Below are 26,267 nucleotides of genomic sequence, written 5' to 3'. Positions count from 1 at the left end.
GAATGTTTAAAGAATAATAAGGCTGGATGGAAATAGGCTCTGAGGAGACAAGTCTTTACCTTTGTTGTACTGTATTGATAAAAGCCTTACGGTAAAACCCACAAAATTGGAGGAGATAGCTGGAAAACCAAAACGCTAATCGTTCAACAGTCTTCTTTGACCGTCGCTGAAGAAGCAAATAAAAAGTCGACAGCGTTACCTTAAGGATACACTTGTCTACAATAAAAGCTATCCTTCAGTGCACATATAAACCTCCTACAAGTACAAGCTCAGCTGGAGCAACAGATACGCTTCATCTCCAGGGATGTTGTTGCTGGTTTTTGTACAACATTTAGCCTAAGGCTAAAGCTCTGTAAACTTCTCCCTGCTTTGGGATTCTCTTTTTCAGCACACATCGATCCCACAGCAAACAGAGTTAAATCATTACAGGATTGAGAGCAGTGGATTGACCATCATCATCATGCTGCATAGGCACACAATTTTTCACTGGTCCGTCCTTTTAGCTTTAAGTCTGTAATTTCTGTTCATTTACAGTTAACTATATAATAATCTTGAGATTTCTAACCTGAAGAACAGCATATGTCTCTACAAGAGTCCTGTTTTTTTCCTGCTAAATTTATCCTGTCTGACAACCACCTCTTTTCCATCTAATTATGACTCCACAGGCAGCAGAAATATTAGCTGATAAATCACAAGATGTGTAGCAGATTGAAAAACTGGTGTCAAATACATTCTTTGTATTAGGCAAATTTCAAAGCTTGTGCATTTGATTTACATCAAGTTTCGGATTTTCTATTTTTATTTTCAACATGGAGATCCAGCACTTTGTTGAGGTGTGGGGGTTGATCCTTTATGTTGTTCATAATAGTCTTAACTGCCAGTTTTGAACCATTTCTCAGACCTGAAATTGCACCATTTACAGGGACTCAAACAAGCAGAAGGATCAACATCAGCATTATAAAAGACAGAGCTGTCAATCAGATATGCTCTTACATTCTGTTAACTCCTCCCAACAATGCTGACCTACTCTGTCAGCTCCTTTGAGTCGAGGCAGAAAGAGCCAAGTCTTGGATGACTGGATACTGTGAAATGTAACATGCTGTCGTGTGAATGCTCGTTTCTGAGGGAGAATCCCTGTCTCATCCTTAGCTGTCAGCAGGTCTACCACCCCAGCGCTTGGGGAAGAGGTGGCACCCAGGGGTCTCATGTTCAACAAGCCCCCTGATCGTTCAGGTCTGGCTGAAGCTACAGTGGGGGGAAGATGCCAGTGAGATCTATATCTTTGAAAAAATAAAAGAGGGGGGACACTCGCCAGCAGACAGTAATGAGGGGTCGTGGAGGAGTTGCCAGAACGGCCCCAACATGGAGCCTTGAGGGGCTCCAGAGCGTTTAAATATTGAAACAGAGCACCAGCCCCTGTCTCGTTACCGTTGTAATGAGGCTGGTTAGGAGGGGTGGAAGTCCCTGGCCGCCGAAAGAGCAGCTGCCAGTTTTACAAGTTTATGTCACACAGACAGTCACATGACTCCTGGTGGGGATTGTGTCTAGTTTTGTTAAACATGTTGTGCTAGATTAATATTTTTTGGCAGGATGTGTGATATGTGAGTAACAGGCCATTGACAGTGCAATTTTATTGTTTAGATACTGACAAGTTATTGTTGATATCCTGGATATTGTCAGTTCGAGATGCTGCAGTGGTGATGAGCACATATACAGTCAAACTGTCAGAGCTGTTTTGCTGAAAGCTACTTGCTGCGGGTGGATTCAGTGTGTACGACAGGGTGAGAGTGAACCGAGCAGGACATCTGCAGGACAGAAAATCAAAACAATGAGCTAGAAGAGGCTAAAAAGCTACACAGAGCTGCAGAGTTGGGTGATAATTCGCTGCAAGCGACCCCTAATCACACAAAGTAATTTGAATCATTGTTAATATAAGAAATATTGATTAGTGGAGCTTTAACTTTGGAAAACAATGTTAGAAGCATCTTGACCTGTATTAGAGGGTGTAACACAGATTGGTGTTTGCATTAGTACATGTCTGCATCGATGTTATATCTACATGCATTAATAGTGTGTTTGCACCGTGGCATACACATACAAATGAGCACTGTTGTGCTGTGTGTTGACGGCTGTGTGTGTGTTTGAGTGCGTGCATGTGTGTGTGTATTTTCAGGATCGGTCTTTGTCAGAGTCACTGATTGCTACAAGGTTATGTGAGCTTGACTTCATTTAATCTGCAAAAGGAAATTTATTTTGCATCACTTGGCATTTAGGACATAGACAACAAGGGAAAAAGCCATAACTATTTTAAAGCAGTGACATAAAAACTATATTGACAGCTGCAGTTATCGACAGTGCAGAGATAGTTAGATAGAGACTCAATCAAGCCATTAAAAGGTTAGGGTAAGCCTTTTAACAGAAATCATCGTGGTGAAATATTTTAGAGGAGCGATTCAGATATCCAGAACTGAAAATGCCCAGAAAGTAGAAAGGTGAAGACAAACCCACAGTATAATTTGTTGTATACAAACAGTGATATTCATTCCCCAATAAAACTCAGTCAGTGGCCTAACGTGCACACCGGTATATGTTTTAACCTGGTAGATCACTGTTTCCATTTAATTACAGACTCCTCTACTGCCTACTATCTAATGAACAGAACAGCCTTAAAATAAACTTTATCTAAAAAAAAAATAAAAAATGAAAAAATGTCACTGAAAAATTGCAGTTTGACTTGACTTCACATGCTCAGTGCAGCTGGATTACTTGTGTTTTTTAAATTGAAACAGCAATCTTTTTTCTCCAATGTAGGTTTTAGACATATCTCATATGACCTGCTTGCTCTGCTGCCTTTCACTGGGATAGATATGACATCTTGGTGACGTTCCCAGATAAATCACTTTTTGTAACAGTAGAAATGTTTTCTGTTGTGGCTTTTCATTTCACAAAAAGACAGATGCCCTTCAGTGCTACACTCCAGCACAGGGGCGAACAATGTGTCTTGTAGTTGTCAAGAGAAATGACAGCGAGATAATTGGTAGGGCACTCCCGTTTCATTTAAACTGAAACAAATAGGCTTCCAAAGAGGATTGTGCTTTAAAAAGTAAAGCTTTGTTTTGCGCAGCTTATTATGCAGGGTTCGGAGTGAAGTAATGAAGAGGAGTATTAACGGATTGAGCATTAAAAACAAATGCACATTCATTGCAGTTCATGAATATTCATGCTGCTAATTCAAATAACCTTAGGCGACTGTTACGACTAATGAATATTTAAAACAGCTTGGTCACAGAGATTTGAACACTGCATTACAGCTGACTTTCTGGGATCATCATGTACAAGGGTAAACAATTTGGCAAAAACAGATTTCAGTGGTGATCAAAATACATCTGGAAAACAATATCTCATGTTGTCACATTAGTTACGGGCCATTGGCGCTCAAAAGGAGAACGTGATGACACGCAAGAGGACAGCAAGGTGAAGAGTGGGAAATAATCATAATTATTGTCAAAACCATTAGTTGATTAGTGTATTAGTCAATCAACAGAACATTAATTGACAATTCGTTTAACAAAAAAATGAATTTTAAGCTTCTGAAATTAGATAATTGGCTGCTTTTCTTTTTGTGTGATTGTAAATTGAAAACTTATTATGGGCATTTTTCACTATTTTATGACATTTTGTAGAGCAAATGATTAATTGATTTATTTTTTTAAAAAGTCTAAAGAAGCAAACAGTCTTTAGTTGTAGCCCTAATCATAGTAAAAGTAATCATTTATGTGCTTGCTCTGATCTCAAACCTTTCTGGTTGGCCCAGTGAGGAAGGGTTGAATAGCCGGAAAGGAAAAGCAGTCACAGCTCTGCGCCTAACAGAGGGGTGACTTACTAAACATGTTTAGATTTACCACGCTGGTTTTGAAAAAGCCCGGCGCCCTTACACGCTGTAAGTGGGAGAATCCTGTACGACCCACTTAAAAAGGGGGCCTCGGCTGCTTCCTTTGAGGGATCAGCGTGGTGACTCGTCCTCCTCGCCACCACCGCAACGCTAATTAGGCCCACCACAAAGTCAGCCTGTGGGGATAATGTCCCATTATTAGAGTCATTTGTTTCAATTAACCGCTCTGTGATTCTACAATAGCATGGCGCAGCCCAGCGCAAAGAAGCCATTACTCTCGCCCAAGGAACCACTGAGGTTTGGGACAAGAGTGTTTGTAAGAAGGTTATGGATACCTGGTGCTGCCGGGCTCCACATACTGCCCAGTCACTGTTGAGTTGTTTCAGCACTGAGGTAGAGCGAAAAACTCCTTATTCATACTGTATCCTCTCTAGAGCGTTTAGTGGCAATAATAAGGTATTAAAATCTGTTTACTGGCTCTTGTGAAATTTCCTGATTCCCATTCTTGTGCACTTCACTGGAAACCGATTGAAGATTAGTAGCAGGGATTGTTGACTTGAGCATTGACCACTGAGAATTGTGGGCTGTTCTTTCTCCCTTTTAAATGCAGAGAGCATTGTGGTTGACTGAATTACTATTCTGCTACTGTGTACTTATGCTGCTCTATTCATTTTTAGACTGCAATCAGTTACTTTCTGAGCTTTATGTATGAGCCTCTCTTTTTCTCTTTAGCTCAAGCATTATTCTCATAAGTCTAAAATCCTCATTGTAAATAGAAGAAATCTTACTGTGTCTATTTTCATCACATCAGTGGACAAAGAAAGCAGATTGCTTTCTCAACAATCCTCCCTCCTCTGTCTGGGACTTGCAAAATGACAATTAGCCTAGTACCTATATGGCCACCAACAAGCAACCCTTAATAATAGCTGTTTGTACTGTTTGTGCACTTGCATACTGCCTGCTGTTGGTCGCAGCTGGAGGCTGAAAGAGCCTACTGGTTGCAGGTTGCATAAGGCATGAGTTTGAGGGAGATTATGACTGTGATTTGTTGCATGATGTAAGAGGAATAACATCAAGAAATTGTTCATGTGGCTTTGATGTCAGTCTTCAAGCAGCAAAAAACAGGTGAATTATGTCCACCAACATTAACTTCAGGCGATTATTTCTTGAAACGTCACTCTTTCCTAATTATTTGCATATTGTTTTTATCAGCTGTGAGCTTCACTAAAAACTACCTCAGTGTTTTTGCACACTCAAGAGCAGCAGTACAAAGACGCTTATCAACTCAAAAATGCTACTGAATACAATATTTCAGAGCACTTTTCGGTCCTTTCAGCACTAGATAATGGAAACTTCGATTGATACCAAGAGGTTGCTGCCCCGTGATGCCTCTGTTGCCAGGCTCTCTCATTGGCTTTCTCCCCCCGCTGCGCAGATGTTTACAAAGAGACATCACCAGCTCACATTAAAGGGTTCAAGTTGTCCCCTCGGGCTGTTGCTATGGAAATAACCCTGCTATGGTCGCTCATTCATGTTTGATTAATTGTTTTTTCCTTTCTGTGCTGTTGCCTCTACAAAGACCTCATCATGGGAACATTTTATCTTGAAAACAAACAATAGCAAAAGATGCATATGTCCAAATCCATTTTATTTGGGCTTTTAAGATATTCTCTCTTCCTGCTTTGTGGACATTTTGTAGATGTTCTAAAGTGATAAAAGTCTTAAAAATGGTATTATATCATATCAATGTTAATAAAGTCTTAGCCCATGAAGCCATACAATCATAAAGACTATGTTTTATTTCATTTCCCAGACCTACCTGGACTGAAGATAAGCATTTTGCCTTTTTCGCCTCCTAAATTGCACTGTGTAGTGCTGAGCTACAGCAACCCACTGGGGCCAATTAGGATGCCAGCAGAGCCAGGAAGTGCATAGCAGATGCTTTTGCCACTATTTATTAAAATCCAATCTGCGGGGGCCCCTCCAACAGCTTGTTAAACTACCGTTAATCTAATTAGCTCTCACTTGCCACTGTTTTCACCACATTACCAAATACAAGGGCCTCGACTTTGCAATTTAGGCTGATTAAGTGGGTCCAGTGCTGTTGGGCAAAGCTTGTAGGGAGGAGCTCCTCAGAGCTGTCAGTCATTTTCCAGTCAGATAAATCATGCAGACTACCTCTGCTTTGGCTTTGGGCTCGAGTTTGAATTAAAATATCTGCAATGGGAATATTGGTTGAAATCAAATCCATATCGCTAGTTCAGTAGTGCAAACCCGCATGTCTGAAAACACTAACAAAGTGTTCCACATCATAAAGACCTTGTATATTTGTAATGGCATGGCACCAGAACTGGATACAAATTCCATAATGGGCTCTTTATGAACCAGGTCTATACGATTCCTACTGATGTCCTTTCATGTTTTTTAGATCACGACTATGAATCTGCACTTCCGGTTCATTATTGTTTGGGCCGGGCTGTATTTTTATTTGATGAGTGCTGCTCTCTGGACGAATGCCTGGTTCTACTCAGAGATCTGTGCGGTGGCTTTGACATGCAGTCCTGTTCATTGCTTACAGATGGGCTGTCTAACATGGAGTTGTAATAGTTTCCAGATGAGGAACGCATGGTATATTTTTTAAGACATATTTTAACCTATCAACCCTTCATGGTGAACCAGATGATGGGAATATACAAAGACAAGACTAACTTAGAGGTGATTGTAAAATAACTGACAGTTTGTTTACAATATGAAACATTTATAGAGATTCATAGTTTAAGTTGACTCTCACATTCATCACAATCATCTTGTCTTCCATTTATGGTATCTACATGTAATCTTAGTTTGGACAAGGTTGACTCATTCAGATAACAAACAGCTTTGTTTGAATTCTCATCTTGCCTGCCAACATTTTATAAGGCCACAATCTTGACAGCATTACATGCAGGTGCACTTTGAAATGTTAGGTGAAACCAATATCTAAATAACAACTAAATGCATGTAATAAAAACCAAAATGTAAGCCCACATGATCCCCTACCTTAATTATGGAACTTAACAAAGACTTGCTTACTTAATACTCAAAATCCACTCCAGTATTTATTCTCTTCCGCTCCAAAATCATCTAATCTTACAGTACAATTGAAGATATCATGTTCAAATACACAATGTCAGGTAAAAAAAAAATGCAGGATAGTATTATTTATCATAACTTTCTGCACTGACTGCATTCTCACACATTGCAGCTAACAACTGGATGGATGTTTTCACATTTTTATACCAGCTGAGTTTGTAGCCACACATGAAAGATGTGCACCATGATAACTTTGTGTCCTGGTATTTTTGTTGCACTACACAACCTTCAGGAACCCACTCCTTCCTTAAGGCGGCAAGTTACAGCTGGTGGTGAAAATTGCAGAAAAATTATATATGGCATCTTGAAATTACATTATTCTCACCGCTGCTGCTCTAACCATGGCCATTTATCTATTTATAAACCCACAAAGGCTTAGAGTCTGTAACAGCTGCACTAAGCTGTGCTGCACTCCAGTATGCTGGTGTGGAGAGGTCCGTGCTTGTACTGTTGAAGAGATCCATTCTAGTGTACTACAGACACATTTTTCACAAATAGCATTATTGAATTTCCTTGGTCAGTTTCTTCAAAATATATAAAAATAAAAAAAATATGAAAATACAGTATATCAACTTGGCCTCTAGACCACCTGAACATAATGTGCCATGGTGAGTTTAGAGTCTGAGCCTTGATCCTTTTGTCAGAGCGGGTGTTACTTTTTAAAAGTGGTGGATGAGATCCATTTATGGTGAGATGTTGATACTATGTTGGTCCTTTAAAGTGGCTATAATCAATATTTTTATGTTATCAATGGAACACATGACTGCTTGTATGTGAAAGGGGTTTCTTGTCCTGACAAGCCCACAGTTCTTCAGTTCCCCTCAGATCTATAGAACATAACATTAAACAGCAACATCTTTTTGGTTTTCTGACTCGCAACTTATCAGTTTTGGTTCATCTCACTGCTCCCATCAATGATGTTTTCAGCAAAAATGATCTTAAAACCCACTGTATGCTACCTGCTCAGCAGCAAACATCAGACAGACAAAGTTAGCAACTAGCTGATGAATAAAGTGGAGCATTTAGCAGTTGAGAGCTGACAAGAAAACTGAGCTAACAGAAGAGTGAATGTTGGACTTACCAGGCTGACACGAACACAACTTTAAATGAATGACAGTGTGGCTCCGTATCTGCTGGATGTGTGAAGTGTAAATAGGCAAGGCAGATAGACATTACTGAGTCACTTTTCTGACTCATCTGTACTTGTGCTACGGTTAAACTAGATTTGAGCTTGTCACAGATAAACATTTCAAAGGTTTTATTCGCTAAAGTAAAACAAAAAGAAAACACAGCATACTTTACCAAGAGACATGTCTCCTGCATGTGGTCCCATTTCACTCTCTCTCTGAGTCAGGTCGCCTGAGGTTGATGTTTGTAAATCTTTGGAAATGATAGAAATGAAAGCTGCTATTATCCTGTAATTGCCACACTTGTGAGTTGTGCCATCACCGTGGCCGCTATCCACCAGAAGTTATATACTATAAATCTCTCCCTCCTATTCCCTATATAAAAACAGTCAGTTGTGTATTCTATAGTGAGCAGTAAATTAGGATTTTGGACACTTATGAATCAATATTTCACATCATCACTGGCAGTTCTAGTGCTGTTTGTATGTAATTTTCACGTCTATAAATTGCAGCACAATGCATTATGGGATTGTTAGCAGTAAATAGAAGGTGGTTTCGGACACATTGCTCTTAAAAAGCAAACTTAAAAAAGTTCATTCTTAAGACAACATTTAGGCAGAAAAGTACTGAGAAAGACCTTTCTAAATATGTTCCCATTATAGAAAAGTCCCCTAGTTAAAACTACTTTTACTAGCTTTTTTCCCCCAGTCGGTCCTTGATCAAAGATTATTTCACTACCGATCTTTGACTGATGTTCTTGAAATGCTCTTTTAAAGAGCCTCCTCTGTATCACACCCAGCTGCAGAGTAATGTTTGTTCTTTATCTCATTCTTCAGGTCAGTGTACATTCAGGGGATTTTCCCTGCAAAAAATAGCATATGAAACTGGTTTATCATGTGTTCTGTGCTGATAATAACTATGTAACGCAAGCTGTAAGCCTGTGTAACACACTGAAAGCCAATGCCATGTTTATTTTTCACATTTTACATTATTGTTTGGAACATTATGTTTACACTTTGATGGCATTTAGATTTGATTCAGTGATGTTTTCAGTATCTGCATCATGCTTTGGTGTAATGGCCGTCACGGTAAAGAGAGAGTGTATCTGTGCATCACCTCTTAGTACTTCTGTTTGTTTTTATGGCCTTTTGAAATCAATACACCGTGCAGTACTCTCCACTCTGCTGCTCAGTGTATATGATGATGATGATGATGATGCATATATTCAGGAGGCTGTGATTGGGCGAACACTTTTATACTCTCCCATACTATTACCTGGTTTTATTGTCTAATTTTCATGTCTCTTAAACTCTGTCAGTCTCCGTGTCTGAGCCCGTCCTTCTTTTTGTTATCAACCCTCGCTCCACCTCTCCTCCTCCTTTTATCTCTTCGCTCTACATCAACTCTCTCTTTTCCTCTGCATCTCGCTCTCTCCACTCATTCTCTCACTCTCTTTCACTTCCTCATTCTCCTTTCCTCTCTCCATTTCTCTCTTTCTCTCTCTCTCTCTCTGCTGTTTTGATAGTGACGCAGTTATCAGGCTGTCAATTCTAATCTTGTCTTGCCAATGCAGTGCTGTCCATTCAGAATTACAGCTACCCCCCTCCTCCCTATCTCTCTCCCCACATTATCCACCACCCCTTCCATCTCTCTTTCTCTCTCTCTCTCAGACAACAGAAACGCTGATGGGATGAGCGAGCTAAGGCTGACACCATAGTTCAATCTTTTGCCAGTAAACTAGAAAGCTGTGTACAAAATATATTTAGACTCCACTGGTCTTTACAGGATATGGTGGTGTCTTACCTAGCAACAGCCATTGGCTGTTTTTGGTCATCTGCATTGGGGTTTTTAAAATGTAGCTGAAGTGAAAATGCTTTTTTTTTTTCAAGAGCAGTCTCAGGCTGCTCTGTATATGGGCTGTTTGTCCTCTTGTTTGGAGAAAATCTATTTCCAATAACTGAAAAAAGTAGAAAAATTAGTTTTTTATATCTTCTGATCTCATCATGGTTAAGTCTGGGTATTAAAGCATAATACTTTTTTGATACACACTGCAAAGCTGTCATCAAATGACAAGTCTGATTCACAATCTTGTTTACCTTTTCTTTGATTAGAAAGTTTGATTTAAATCAAAGTGTTGCAAATTTTAGACAGACTTTTATTCAGGCGAACTTCTGGTATGGCTGCTTACAGCATGTAAATTTTGAGAACTTTGGCTTCTTTTGTTAAATGAAAAAAGGTTTTGCAGAAAAACATGTTTGTATTTCCCAAAGCAAGGCATCAAAAAATCTTTTGGTGTCAGTACAAAAACTCAGGTATTGTATTGTCACTAGTATTGAAAACATTTTTACAATACACAGTCCATAAGCATCTGACAGATTCTGTAGTATTGGTTATGCATCTCCACAGATGAAAACCTACCAAGAAATGTTAAGATCAGACCGTTAAGACGTTTAATTGTGTTATCACATTACACCTGATAATGCTTCCTTATTGCTGCATTTTACCCAAATGACGTCTGTGACTTGGCTCACAAGCCACGGTTAAAACAGAGCAGGATGAACAGGGGAAGACGATGACCTGAAGCAGACCTCTGCACATGCTTGCTGCAGTTTATGTTACTGTTGTGACCACACAGCATCTCCCTCTTGCAGCAATGTCATTTGAAACTCTGAATTGTAATTATAATAGTGAATATTATTTAGGCAATACAACCTGTCCCTCAGTGACTTGAAAGTAAAATGGACATTTCCAGATTTATATCCCATGATCCAACTTCATGTAACGTCATTGCAATAATGACTCCTACTGGACATTGGGAACGAGGGGTTGGGTTTTTGGAAATTGGACATTTCATATTAGGAGAAAATAGCTATAAACCATGTAGCTTGCATTCAGGGATCCAGTCTGTTGTTTGGAGGGTATATTTTCCTGATTCATGTGGATAAGTACCCAATTGTAGAAAAAACTGCCATCATGTCATGTCAAGATATCTCCTACAGTGGGGCAGAGCTAGAGATAAATGTCCGACAGTCTAAAATATGAATGGTAAACATCAAGATCCAGTGTCAGCACATCCGAATCAAAGAGCTACTTTACAGACTCACCACTTTCCATCAACAGTCACACAGGGAGAAAAATCCATCGTAGAAGAGGACCAGATACCAATCTCTCCTCTGACAGTATCAGAAAATAGACCAGAATGCAGTGCAGCCACATGATTTTGCATTATGAATAAGGGATGTGACTCTTCTTTTTCCTTACAACAACAGCTGTCACAATCGTTACTGTTCTCTTCACCTGCATGAGAAAACCGAGGATAATAAGCTTGATACAGTGTAGTGGATATTTGTTTATCCACCGTTGATAATTTGTAAAGCCGTCAAATAAAACCAGTGTGATAAACATTTTTTGTGATTAAGGAAAAGAGGAAGACGGAAAAGCAACAACTGTTTCCGATGTCTGAGTCATTTTCTTATCATAATAACTGATATTTGATATCTGGTCACGTAAACCACATGGGGCAACTGCAAAAAAAATCCCCTCCTACGAACTGGTAAAATATGAATCTAGAGAAATGCACCATTATCAAACTGTGTAAGAAACGATGACTTGATCAGGCAGCTTTAAAATATTATCTGACCTTAAAATGTCAAGATCATTAAACTTGATTATTTATCTTTTAATTAGTCTTTTAATAAGTTAATAATCAATTTCATTGTATCCTGCAACTCTACTACAATATGAAAATGATGATTGTTGTACAGTAAAGTTTCATTTATTGTACTCTTTTTAGAGGTATGTTGAGCGACGATCATTCATTTTTCATCTATAGTCTTTTCAGTCTTTCATTGATATTTCATCTTCCTCTGTCAGCCTCCTATAAGTTCATAAACATGAATCGTACAATAAGGGAGGAAAATAATGAAAGAATATGCCCCTTGTTCTCCTGGTTGATTGCATGTTGCTGCGAGCTGTTGTGTGCCATCACTCTCTCCACTACATGAATACATGTGAAATTTCCTGGAGATTATTTAGCCCTCTGTTTTTTTTCTCTGTTTTGTCATTCCATTAGCTCTACCTTCAGTTTATTCTATTTTCACTTCAAAGGCTTGGGTGGAACAGATGTCATTTCAAATGCCTGTCTTCTGCCTCATTGCCTAAAAGTGAGGGATGATTATTTTTTAATGAAACCAGGCATCCACGCACACAAAAAAAAAAAGAATATTACCTGTAAGCTGTGAAATAGACAAGCAATACTTTCACATCACCCTAAATGGGAACACCCATTCATTTCTACACACCACAAAAGCCATTTTGAAGTTGTTTTTTTAGCTGCCAAATGTGCTCCTGGACCTTGAATTTTGATTAGTTAATTTCATGCTGTGTGAAATACAGTATGTTGTTTGGCTGCAAATGCTTTGCTGAAACAATGGGATTTTCAAAGGCAGTCATTTTCTGTTTTCAAATTGACAGTTAAAGGAGAAAACATGGCTGTTGCTTAATCCAGTGATAAGTATGCATTAGATGGATGTGAACGTCTTTAAATGTCCTCAAGTTGCTGTTTGATACTTGCGCAGGGACAAATCTTTTTCATGGTTTGTTTTCCCCCCTGCTGTGTTTTAACACTGAAACCCAGGATCAGTGGATTATAAAAGGGAACATTCAAAGCTGTTTAAAATTTCTAAAAATGCGACCTGATGAAACAGGAACTTGGCCTTAGAGATGGGCTCTCAAGCCAAAAAAGGAGTTCACTTTCACTTCACTCAAAGCCCCTAACATCATTTCAGTAACTCTCCATAACCCTTCAACCATAAATTGTGCACATAAACATCCTTCATTTGACATAATACCAATGTTGATCATTATATATTCAGTATGTCATTATATTTTCTATTATATGGATGGAAATTGGATTGTTTTTTCCTGCCTTTATAGCAACCAAGAAATCAGGTTAACTGATGTTCCACTGATACTAATGGCAACATCAAGCCGTCACTTCTTCCTCGCCATCCTCCCTCAGCCACATCTCTTGCTCCTTATCTTCCTCTCTTTCTCTCTCTCACTCCGCACCCTTCCTCTCCCTCTTTCTCCCGTGCTTGATGTGTTCTCTCCTCAGCAAAGAAGGCAATTTCCATATAGAATCACAACCAGGATCAGGTGACCTGGATTTGACTCCCCGTCAAAGCCCTGCACGGAAAATGAAAATGTATTCATGTGTATTGGATCTAGTACATCACACAGATGTGAGTAGTTTTTGCCTGCTGAAAATGTAGTGAGATTGCAGTGTGTTATTGTTGACGAACCAACTGGGGACATCCTTCAAAAAATATAGATTTAATCCTTTTTATATGGTTTTCTCAAAAAGTGGAATTTAATTCTTTGTGATCTACATGAAAGAGGAAAAATAAAGATTGAACTATTGAGAGAAAATCGGAAAATATCCATGAATCTAGCTATTTAAAGGCGCAGTGTGTAGAATTCAGTGGCATCTAGCAGAACGGACTTGGCAGAAATGTTATATAATGTTCATAAATATGTTTTAATTAGTGTATAATCACATAAAAATAAGAATCGTTGTGTTTTCATTACCTTAGAATGAACCCTTTATATCTACATAGGGAATAGGTGCCTTTCCATAGAGCCCGCCATGTTGCACCGCCATGTTTCTACAGTAGCCCAGAATGGACAAATAAAACACTGGCTCTAGAGAGGACCTTTTGCATTTTTCACAAGTCTCGCGGCCACAGTAGGTTCTTCTACACGCTTGGAAGGCCAGGGTGAGGGGAGGGGAGTTGGTTGCAATCTGCAACCTCACCACCAGATGCCACTAAATCCTACACACCAGTCCTTTAAGAACTGATAAAGTAGTGCCAATGTGAAACCATACTATGGATACTATGGATTCCAAACTAAAGAACGACAGGGAGATGAATTGCCCACCTGCAGAACCTGCTGGAGGATTTGTACTCCCATCTCCATGACCACCATCCAGCTCTGTTTGTCAGGCTAACCCAGGTAAAATTAACTAACGTTACTGTAACTTACTTAACTTTAACGTAGCAAGTGTTGGTTAAGTTAGACTAACATTGACATTTATCTAAATGTTCATTACGTTATGATACTGTGTGCTTGTACTTAACGTGTTGGTCACCAGTGCATTTAGCTAATGTTAGCTAAGTAACATTAGCTTATTTCATTTTTAATAGATAATTTGCTTCATCTTTTATCTCTGGTTGGATGTAACTTTATAACGTGTGTGTGTGTGTCATGACAGGTGAGAGCAGAGGTGAAGATATAAATGTGTCTTCCATCCATTGAAGCCGATGAGGACCCATTGCTGTGGTGGAGTGGTCATGCAGGAGAAATGCCTCACCTTTCCAGGGTTGCACGCAGGCTTCTATGCATACCTGCAAATAGTGTTCCTTCTGAGAGTGTTTAGTGCAAGTCACACAGACGCATTATCACACCTCAATGAGCACAACTAAAGCCAGTACTTCAATCTATCTTGAAAAGGGCCATCTAATCTATCTTGTTGTCTGTACCATTTGACATCATGGTAGAGAGGTGAAAAATAGAGCCTCATGTAAGAAAGAACAGACTCACCCAATGTTGCTATTTTTTATTTATTTATGTAGGGGGACCTTATGATTTATGATTACCTTATTTAAGATTGTTTGATTGTTTGTTTTTCATTAAAACGACGTTCATTAAAAAAAGATGTGTGTCCTATCTGTGATGCAATAAAAATATCTGTTTCCTAACAAAATGTAAGGTGAAATGATTCCAGTATGTTTTAGTGCCATTTTAAGTTTTAAGCATATTTTGGTGATTATCAGTATAATATCATGAATCACGTGAAATTTTCATATTGTCCTATGCCTTGTCTTCATTCACCCCTGTCCGTAAACTGATCTGTTTTTTCAGAACGAGCCTTGGCTGCTCTTCGCAGAACTCTACTGCTCTCGCTCATTCTCCGGTGTTCTTTGAACTTTCTATTTGGCTACTTTATGAACGGCACATGTGCAGTGGTTACTGCTGAGGGTTTATATTTATATATATATGGTATATATATCCAGTCAATGCATCATGTCCATAAATACACTGCTGTATACTGAAAGCTTTTATCTGTAGCAAAAAAAAAGTTTTTCATCAACTTATTTATGACCAGCATTGTCTTTCTCTTTTTCTTTCCATCTCTCCTTCTGCCTCCAGATAAATAGTGAGAAGCGGTCCTCAGCAGAAATGATGAAGCCCAAACCCAAACCCCAGAAGAAGAAGAAGAAGAAGGACCCCAACGAGCCACAGAAACCCGTGTCGGCCTACGCGCTCTTCTTCAGAGACACCCAGGCGGCCATCAAGGGCCAAAACCCCAACGCCACCTTTGGGGATGTCTCCAAGATTGTGGCCTCCATGTGGGACAGCCTAGGAGAGGAACAGAAGCAGGTACAAAACATGGGCGTCTGAAACAACTGAGTTGATAGAGGAACACACAGGACTCCAAGAAATGCAGTGAAATTTGTTGCAAAATTGATGAAAAGTTACAAGAATTACATGTACACAAGAAACCTGTGATGTTAATGTGAGATATTTCTGCACAAATAGTATGATATGTAAACTTTTACATTGTCTATGCTTACACAGACAATGTTTGCCATCAAATTAAATGAACAAACACACAAAGGAACAATTTACACACACACACACACACACACATTCACAATCTGGTCGCACCAGTAGATGGTGTGTGTGCTGTAGCAGGCGAGCAGCCCTTCCTTGGCATTATGCGCTGTGTAATTACCAGAACATTGCTGTGAGATACAGCTCACCTTAATGAGCTAGTTCTTCTCTTTCTAAAGATAATCCATCCGTTTATCCCTACTCCCCTGACTCTCATTAAAATGATTTTCTTTCTAAATTTAATTCTAGCAAAGAGAAGGAGGGGAGGTGGATGAGTATTCTTTGCCATAAACAGTCTGTGTTAACAAAGTTGGACATTTTACAGGCAAGAAATGGTCAATGTGGGAAAAATATAAACACACCTGGGGAAATTTCAGGAGTCTAGGACTGATATGTTATGCAGTGGGTAAATACAAGCATACCCACATGCTAGCACACCCCTGCAAAAGCAAACAATCCTATATTTATACACACACACACAGATACACACAAACCCTCGTCCGTGTTCTACTTGTTTACAACTGTCACATGAGTTTTTCCAGCAGTACAGCGTCCATCAAAACTAAAAAGTGTTTTCCAAAAATATGTAGTGGAAAAAGTGAAAATCAGGTTCTTTGCCAAAACAAAACTCCCACAGACCCAGGTAGAGTCCACACTTCCTGTGTCCCTCCAGCCTCCATAGCTGATGCCTCCACACCATGCATCTTCATTGGCCCTCTGACAAGCAGGGATATGTGAAGTTCTCATTTCCACTCTCTTTATTTATATCTCTCGCCTGCTATTTTGATCCTGCCTAGAATACAGAATTAGTGCCTCCCCCACCCCACCCCACCTCCTTATCGTCTCGTCCTTGGATTTAGCTGAAGGGCATCTTGGCTATCCAGGAAGAGCAGTCTATTGTTTTTGTTGCTACTTAACGTCATCTTCAGCTCAGCACTAATAGGTAGGAAATGCTAATGATGAAGGAGTTATAGGAGGTCATATTGTTTTGCCTTGTGGATATTCAACTCCAAATGAAACCATGACTGTTAGCTTCTTCTGCTATTAGCAATCCTCTTGGGATGAGCAAAATTTATTTTTAAGAAAGGATACTGTGTAAAGACAATGTTCTAGTGCATGCTGTGCATTTAAAAGCACTACTGTATATTTTACAAGAAGTTAATTCTTAGTGTGGAACATCAGTGATAAAGGATGCACACAGGGTGCCTTAACATTAATGACTCCCCCGTTCCAAGTGCACACCTTCATCACAGTATGCCGAGGCATGAATTCAGCACGTTGTGTCAATGGACAGCGACAAATAGTCAATCAATCAATCAATCAATTTTTATTTATAAAGCGCCAAATCACAACAAAAGTCATCTCAGGGCACTTTTCACATAGAGCAGGTCAAGACCGTACTCTTTAATTTACAGAGACCCAACAATTCCCCCATGAGCAAGCACTTGGCGACAGCAGCAAGGAAAAACTCCCCTTTAACGGGTAGAAACCTCAAACCATTTACAAATAGTAAATGCCCTCCTAATCAGTAAACAGAATATGAAACTCAGCAAAATAAGACATCAACAATAAGTCAAGACAAAACTACATTATCAGCCAAGTAGGCCAGTGTTTCGGATCTACTAGTGACTGTGACTAGTGAGTGTGTCATGGTTGCTCGGCAGTGACGGCAGCTGTTGAAAACACCAAGAAAACATGTAGCGTCCTCGTGAATACCTTAATTTTTCTTTCATGAGATTTCAATACATGCTAATCTGTGTTTTTCTTAATTAACAACTTAACTAATCACTTCTACCACAAAGTCCTCCTCCAAGTCCATTCCAGTCCTTTTCAATATCTTTACTTTGACAAGCAAACACAGCCACTGAGCTGAATGGAAACTTTTGCTGCTGCACTGCTCCGCCACATTCAAACATGACGTAATGACGTAAATCATGTTTTTACAAAGAGTGTCCACACCTGCATCACAGGTAGCTTACTCTCCTGCATCGTTTACTGTGTTTTTGGGTTGTTTGGCACATGTCTCATGAGGCCCCTGAAGGCCCGAGACCCAAGGCTTAAGCCTCAGTTAGCCTGTGCATTAAGGCGCCACTGGATGCACATCAAGCTCTAAAATAGGACGATGGATCGAACCTCAATACTTTTTTTGTACCGACCAAAATGTGTCTATATAGCAGCAAGTATCGCTGGTATTGAATTTCTTGTCAGATTTGTAATTTTGTTTATTTATTCTTTCATCTGATGTTTTTGATTTCAATCAAAATTTTGTTGTTTTTTTTTTGTTTTCAGCAATTTATTTAGTTCTTCAATGACTGTTTGCATTTAGGCAACATTTAACATTTGAGAAGTTTGGCTTCTTTTGCTATATGAAAAGGGGATTTTTTAGAAAAAGCATGTTTATAAGATATTAATAAAAGTATCGTTCTGGTATCAGCACCAAATGCAGTAGTATCGAAAAAGGTACAGTACAAAACATAAGTACTTTAATTTTTCCACTAACAAAGACACTTCTCTTTCCTTTTTGTTTTGCATAATAGACATGATTCTGCCTGTAGCCCTTATAGATAATAGCCCTATTTACAGACACTCTGCTACATCCTACACAGACACTATGTGCCTATTAGAGTAAAAAATGCCTTCGTGCAAACACACATACACACAAACACGCATCCATATGCATTCATAAACCCACAATCTTTATGCAAACAGCAGTTACTTGTATGACAACAGAGGTTCGTTCATCACTGTAACAATACGGAAGGCAGTTTCAAACAAAACTTGTACACAGGCAGGGATCGCTATCCTAATGTGCGAAATGACAACAACCATTCTGGTGTATCACTAATGTCAGTGTGCTGATAGGAGTGTTATTGTGGAGCTAAAAGCAGAGAGGGAGAGAGAGAGAAGTTCCAGTTCATTTGTCTAGGTGGATTGGAATGGAAATGATGTGTTGCTACAATAGAGGGAGACACATTGAGATGAGGGAGTATTAGTGCTGTGATGAGGAAATAGAGGTGTTCTGTACCATTGGCTCTGATGGAAAGGGAAACATTAAGGACATGTGCGTGTGTGTGTGTGTGTTTGTGACTGTGCATGTGTGCGTGCAGGATGTGTTTAAGAAGTGTTAGACTGAGATAAAAAGCGTGTGTGTATATTGAGAGACAGACGTGTGTGTGTGTGTGTGTGCACATTTATGAGCATGTCAACCTCTCCTCTCACCCGAAGCCTCTTGTTTTGATTTTTTTTTCCTTTTTTTTTTCTTCACAGGGTTACAAGAGGAAAACCGAGGCGGCCAAGAAAGAGTACCTGAAAGCCTTGGCCGCGTACCGAGCCAGTCTGGTTTCCAAGGTAACGCTTATGACACACAGGCCCTGGCTAAGACTGATGATGGATTGGATGGAAAATCCCTGCTAATGGGCTGGGCAGGGCTTCCTTGGGATGAGGTGGTGGTGGTGGTGGTGGTGGGGGCATCTGATGCAAAAAGAGCAGACCATATTTGGAACAATACTTGATTTCCATAGGGTGCGGATGCTGGGGGTTGGGTGTTATACTTGGTATGGTGATATAGGGTTGGGGGAGGGTTCAGCCAATCAGAGCGCACAAGCATATGGCCATAACATCTATGAGGGATGAAGGACAGAAAATGATTGCTCTCACATGTGCTATACATGCGATCAGATTTAGCTCTACTTCATATATACCTAGAAAATGCAAACCCTGAATTTATCTCCAAACAACAGACACCTGTGTCACGCATTAGATCATCGATTTGCACCATCTCATCATCTACAACAGGAAGTAGATCCAAATTAATGCAAGCAATCATTGGCTTTGCTGCTGTTTCCACCCCTGACACCTTCCCGCTAATTCAAATCTATGACATCTTTTTTGCCCAGTGAATGATGGCGTCTTGTATAAACCCGCATAGCAGCATGGGGAATAAGGAAAAGCAGGAGAGGGCTTTGGATTGCATTGTTTAGTGCCGTCTTGTATTAACAACACACAATGTAGTGTGGGGAAGATTCCTTTTGTCATTCCATTTGTTCTGCAAGCAAACAGCCTCATTTCTCTGCCTGGGGTCCTGCATGTGTGTGTGTGTGTGTGTGTGTCCCTCTCCTTTTCCCATCTATCTGTCAAGGTGTCTATTGATCATTACCTCGGCCCCAGCTCTATTCATACAAATGGGCTCCATTACCTTCTAATCAACACTGATGGCTGGAGATGAGCAATCTGACAGCTCATCATAGGGGCCTCGAGAGGGTGTGGTGGGGTTGGGGGGTGAAGGTGGGGTATTTTGTGGGTGCTGCACCTGCTCAGAGTGATACTGTCCGAAGTCAAGTTTGGGTGATTTTGATGTTTGGTGGAGTTTTGTGGTGTTTTTCCTTTAAAGTATTGCAGCCCCCTTTTCAACCTCAATCCTGTTTTACCCATCTGTCAGCCTGACTACACAAGTGTGTGTGAAGTGGTGCAAAATAAATAGTGAAAGCTGTCAAGCTAAAGATAGACTGAAAATTAAATATATGCAGTTTCATTACACAGTGGGCATCAATATAATGAAAAAGATTTGCTGTTGGGAGCTTTGAGTGTCATCTGTCCAGTTAAAACTGTATTGGATAGCTGTGCACCAGGCGAGAAAAGACAAGCAGCTCTCTAGTGAAGCCGCCGACGCAAATTTAGACAGAATCAACCAGTTCATTTGAGGGCAGTGGGGAAAAGTTAATGGGAAATTTTGATATTGCTTAACCTGGGTGTTAATCTAAATAATTTATCTGTTATGACTACTCATCATGATAACTTGCTATAAAGATTTTAGAAATGCAGACTACTGGAAATCCCTGTACCCTCATAGAAAACAGCCACTTCCTGGTCATCTTGTCAACTGAGTTATATTTCCGCATAATAAGACTCAGATTGACAAATAACGGAATTCCCCCTTAAGATACAGGAAAAAGACTGAATTTTGTTTTTAAGTGTAATGTATGCTGTTATTAAAATGAGAGCAGTGATGTGTTATGATCAGAGCTTAATGAATGATGATTAATGAGTTATTTCGGTATGTTTAGGGTTTCCGATCAGATTACACGTCATTAAGCGAGTGATTGTTATCTTAATAAAATGATGTATTTTTCATTCACAGACATATAATGACACTGAACCAAAAAGTGCCCAGCAGACCAGCCAGCCCTCCCACCTGCTGCCCCCGAAGCAGCCCCTGTACAGCGTGCCCCCCCAGCCCTCCTCACCCTACCTGGGCCCGCCGGGCTCCTTCCCACTGTCGGACCTCCAGAGCTATGCCGGGCCGCCCCGCCACACCCTGGCCCAGACCCTCAGCCAATCCCAGATGCTGCCACCCAGCATGAGTGCCTCTCCCCCAGCTCCCTTCCAGATCAGCCCACCTCTGCACCCCCACGCCCAGCTCTCCCTGCACCAGAGCTCCCTGCTCAACCAGCCAATCCGCATGCAGCAGTCGCAGCCAATCATCTCACACCAAATGGGGCTCCAGGCGCCTCTGCATTCCCCTCCTCTCAGCCAACAGGTTGGTCTGATGAAATACATACATCTGTTAAAGCCCCTCATATAATCACCTTATAAAGAGTGTGCAGAATGTACAGAGATTATTACCTGTAATCACATTACTAATTACTGTATATCTATATTTATAGTATTTATAAAGTACATTTAAATATTGTCAAATGTTTTTCATCTCATTGTATGGTAAAAAAAAAAGGTCTCAATCACATTTTTAGCAATTAAAGGAAGGAGATCAAAGCAGATTCTGTAGAAAATATTTTTTAAAACCTTTTTTAGCCATTTAAGTGTCAAACCAACAATTTTCTCCTTTCCTTCCGAGTCTAAAATGTCTCAAATCCAGCAGGGGGGTGTCATGTCGGTGCAAGCTCTGCGTGACTTTGAGACCGATTTTAAACATGCAATGAGAGTGATGAGAGAGAAAAAGTGCTATTTCTGTCCACATTCTCAAACAGACAAAGAAACGCACACAACATTTGGATTTAAACAGTCTCAAAGCTCAGCAAACTCTAATGGCCGCCCATTGCAAAGCTAGGACGATGTAACCTCTTCCCTTCTTCTTTGATCCACAGGGATTCTCCCATATTCAGGCTGATTACCAGAACAGTGTCGGGGGCTCACAGTCTCCAGGGGCTCCCAACCCAGTGCATGGCCAGAACCCTGACTGGGATAGCGAGTACTGCAACAGGGACTGTGGACCCAACCACTGCGGGTAAGCTCATCACATCTGTCTCAGTATTGTGTGGTGTTAGTAGGGAATTTTGTGTGAACAAAACAAGAAGAAATCACACAGAATGACATCAAAGTAGCCACCAAAAGATATTTTTTGCCCCGCTATAAATGCAATCAGGGACATTTGATTGGTGAGAATATTAAGTAGTTGTCTTACAGTTACTCATTTTCCAAATGAGTTGCTCTAAACCACTTCACTTTCACACTCAGAGACTCAGATAGCATTAATCATAAACTGTGATTTCCCTGCTAAAGCAAAGCATCTCCTTGAAATTGAAATGAGTAATGCAGCTGTAGAACAATGCTATTACCGGGCTTGGAAAAAGTGTGACATCCAATTAAGTTTCCCTGTGTTTCGCTCAGCACACACTGCCTTATTGAATCAAGCTATTCAAGCAGGTGCAAGAGGAATGTAGTTTTGTCTCACACCTGAAACTTGGTGTTGCTATTCCAAGAGGCAGTGGAGCTGGAAATCAGTATCTCCTGTATTTAGAACTGATTCATCTGTATGTCAAACGGGATCATGCCTGGGTCAAATCATGTTTGACGCTCCTTGAAATAGATTGAGTCTTTGCTTAAACCTTCTCCCTCAGTTTCAGATCATTGTAGTTTGGAGTTTTGCAGGGCAATGAATCGGTTCCTGTGTGTCTGTAAAGATAACTGGAGAACAGACTGTATTTGACATTTCAAGTGCCTGCAAATTTTGACTTCTTCATTCCTCTTAATGCTGAATGATGTCTGTTGTTTGTCGACAGCTTTTATGTTTGTTTTGGAGCTGCTTTCTTAGCCAGCGCTTCCTTGAAGAAGATTTCGCAATCTCACTGGGATTTCCTAGTGAAATAAAGGATGAACATACAGTTAATACATGAAGTCAAGTCAAGTCAATTTTATTTGTATAGCCCAATATCACAAATAACAAATTTGCCTCAGGAGCTTTACATTCTGTGCAGAAATACAACATCCTCTGTCCTTAGACCCTTGATTTGAATAAGTCGTCAGAATATCATTGTGTTTACATGCATCCATACATCCAGACATACATTAATACTGTTTCTTCTCCCTCAGCAGTGGCATGGGAGCTCGGGACAAGCCTCTCTACCTCACTTGAAGTTGAAACACCTCCAAATGTCAGACTCCAGGGAGATTTCCAACATAACAACGTCATCGATATATCTGCTTCTACACCATTTTGTTTTTCTTTTCTTTATCTGAAGGATTTTGAAAATCCCAAAGACTGCTACAGTAACTTCACCTGTTTGCCAAGCACTTAGATCGGCCAGAAGCCCGAGGCACTTCTCTTGCTTTTTTTTTTCTTTCCTTATCAGTGAACTTTCAATTTTTTTGTGGGGGCAGTGAGCTTTAAGCTCATGCCAACATACTAGAATGAAGACCAAAAAAAAAAAAAAAATGTCTTCTCATTTTGTTTTGAATTCTTTAAAGATGCTTTCTCTCCTCTTCACTCCATTACTGTGTGTTTGCCATGGACTGCCCTCATTGGGGAGATGAAATGCTTTAAGCATACTCAAAGCGTAGGGGTCTCTGGTAGAAAAGCTAACGCAGGAAACTAGAATATAGTCACCTCAGCAGGGGTGGATGTACTTCAGGACAGACTGAACCACCCTGACTGAGTGTAAGCAAAGCAACATTTTAATGAAGATAGTCACAAACTCATGACATTTGTAAATCATCTTTGCCCCTAGTAAAGGACTTCCTCGTTTCCTTTATTTCTCACAGAGTGATTGTAAATATCACCAAAATGGATCCCTCTTATGTGTGTATTTAGCTGCAGTCCCTTGCTTTCTTTTATTTTAACATTCTTTTTGTTTGGTTTTGTGATTTTCGTGCAGGCAGATTCAGTGAGGGAATACACACACTAAAACTTGTGTTGAAACTGTGTTCACTGGTCTTGTTTCTCTCCAAACGAGAGAGAGAGAGAGAGAAATGCAAGGACTGAAAAACGTTTCCTCCAGTGGTTCCTTTACTGGCGGAGCTCTGATAGAGGGTGTCACTCTCTCCACGCGGCCTCAGGACGTTACCGAACTGTAGAGGTCAAAGATTGAAACCTCTCCTTTTAGCTCCTCCTCCTCTTGGTCAGTAGGGACCGCCCCCCACCTGTAACCCTGCCCACCTACCCGTAGTCCCGACACCACTTGTACAGGTGAATAAAAAAAAAAAAAGTTGCTAAATGTGAAATGTTACTAAAGAAAAAAAACAGTGGGTTTTAAAGTTTTTGACTAGTTTTATTAGATGTTTTAGAATTGTGTTGAACTCATCTTTATCATTTTTTGTGAAGAAAAAAAAATTCTTAAGATATTTTGTTTTTTCACTGTAGCAGGATTTGCGTTTCAGAGGAGCGGTCATGGGCGTAGATATTTTAATTTTGTGTATAAACCTGCCAAATGTACTTCTTTAATTTGTAAAGCCAGTGATGAGAGAACCCATTTTGTTTTGTTGAATATCATTTGTTTTACAATATGGTCATTCTATTTAATTTGGTTGCAGGTTTCACATCTATTTATGAATGATATGAAGTACCATTTTGGCTTATTTTCATCAGGGTGCATTATTATTATTATTATTATTATTATTATTATTATTATTATTATTATTAATATTATTATTCAAACAACATGATTATTAGAATAATAAATATTTTTTCAGAAATTGTTGTTGGTGCAATACCGCTGTACCAGCATTAGATTCATTTTGTGTCACAAATACTTCTTTTGTTTTCTTTTGTCTGTAATAAAATGTTTAAAGTGGAGACGTGCATGTTTGTACTTATTTGGATATCCGTTTGCACTGAATCTCAACACATTCATTAGTGATCTGATCGCCTGATATCCTACAAACATAACTTTGCATTTCCCCTGCATGTGTCTAAGGCTAATTAGGAATAATATCTTTGATGTTGTAGAAGTTGATGTGACTGCTGTCACGTGGCTCATTAGGTGAGGAGGACTTCACTCTTCACTCCCACTGTACCATCATTTAAAATTCTTTAACCTTTTCATTTTTTTCTTTTTCTTTTCTTTTACGTCAGACATAATCAATATAGTATATCAAGCAACATTTTTCTGCCCGCTGGCTCTTTTTGTTTCTTTGGTTATAAGGTGTGATGATGAAACTCAAAGTTGATGCAGCAGTACACGGTCTTTCAGAGGACTACATAAGAAGAAAAAAAGGACTGCCTTTTACTTTTGAATTTCACAGTTGGATTAAAGGTAGAATAGAAATGGAATCTATCATCCTTCCCCCTCCTCCCTCCCTCTCTCCCTCTCTCCTTGTCTCTCGCTCTCTCTCTACATGATGATGACGATGACGCAGTGCCCCCTAGAGTTGATTCATAAAATTCACCACATTGTGCATTGTACAAAAACGCAAAGAGGGTTACAAAATTGTTAAACTCCATAAGACTGTCACTGAAGTGTATCACTGATATGTTTTAACAACATCAAATGTGCTTGCCTCCTCCTCATTACCATCACTGATGTGCCCTTGAGCAAGGTAGTCTTGCCACTGTCAGAGTGAGCAGTGCGCTCCTGAAAACTGAAAGTATTGCTCTCAATGAAAGTAACCTGCTGGTTAAATAAGAAAAAATATAAAATGAACACTGGAGAATTATAGATTTATAAATTGGAACAGGAAATCCTTTAAATGCAAAGAAATTAGGGGAAAATTGAGGATTTAACACTATACATAACTGTAAAGACAGATGTTGCATTGAGTTGTCTATAAAACACTTATGGCTGATTACAACTGCTAGACAGCAGTAAAGTGAGCTGGATCTCTTTACCATTGATGCTCCTCTATCCCCATCTGCTGGTCACATCTAGTGCTGGTGGAAAGTCTCTTGTCCAAACATCAAAAGAAAACATCTACATACATTTTATTTGTTTCAGAACTAGAAACCATGATTAGATCTATGATGAGAGAAAACACACACAATATGCTGATCTATATTATCCCATTTTAAGGCTGCTGAAACTGACCATCAACTGTGCAAAAAAGTAATTTATTCTATTATTAAGGAAATTGTAATGATATTTTATTGTAAAAGAAGCTGAGGAGGAATTTGTCATATCAGATTATTTTGCACCAGGTTTCTATCTCTCTTTGCACTGTATGTTTTCAATGAGTGGAGTTATTTCACCTCGCTGGCAGAATTATGTTATGTT

General features: G+C 39.7%; 1 protein-coding gene across 3 annotated transcripts in view; it reads left to right on the top strand.

Moving 5' to 3' along the window:
* The window catches only part of LOC122982834 (thymocyte selection-associated high mobility group box protein TOX-like), an 82,049-nt gene extending 57,196 nt beyond the window's left edge, over nt 1-24,853 (top strand). For 2 of the 3 annotated variants that reach the window (XM_044352409.1, XM_044352411.1), the window contains 5 exons: nt 15,364-15,594; nt 19,096-19,176; nt 20,966-21,364; nt 21,930-22,069; nt 23,155-24,853. In XM_044352409.1, coding sequence (XP_044208344.1) covers nt 15,364-15,594; nt 19,096-19,176; nt 20,966-21,364; nt 21,930-22,069; nt 23,155-23,197 — 894 coding nt within the window. In that variant the 3' untranslated portion in view covers nt 23,198-24,853. The remainder of the gene's footprint in view (nt 1-15,363; nt 15,595-19,095; nt 19,177-20,965; nt 21,365-21,929; nt 22,070-23,154) is intronic. The other variant, XM_044352410.1, reaches the window with a different exon arrangement.
* Nucleotides 24,854-26,267: the final 1,414 nt, after the last annotated feature.

Source organism: Thunnus albacares, chromosome 5 (genome assembly GCF_914725855.1).
Source record: "Thunnus albacares chromosome 5, fThuAlb1.1, whole genome shotgun sequence".
In the NCBI taxonomy this organism is placed as follows: Eukaryota; Metazoa; Chordata; class Actinopteri; order Scombriformes; family Scombridae; genus Thunnus; species Thunnus albacares.
Note: the sequence above shows the minus strand (reverse complement) of the source record. Positions and strands in the feature narration are given on the sequence as shown.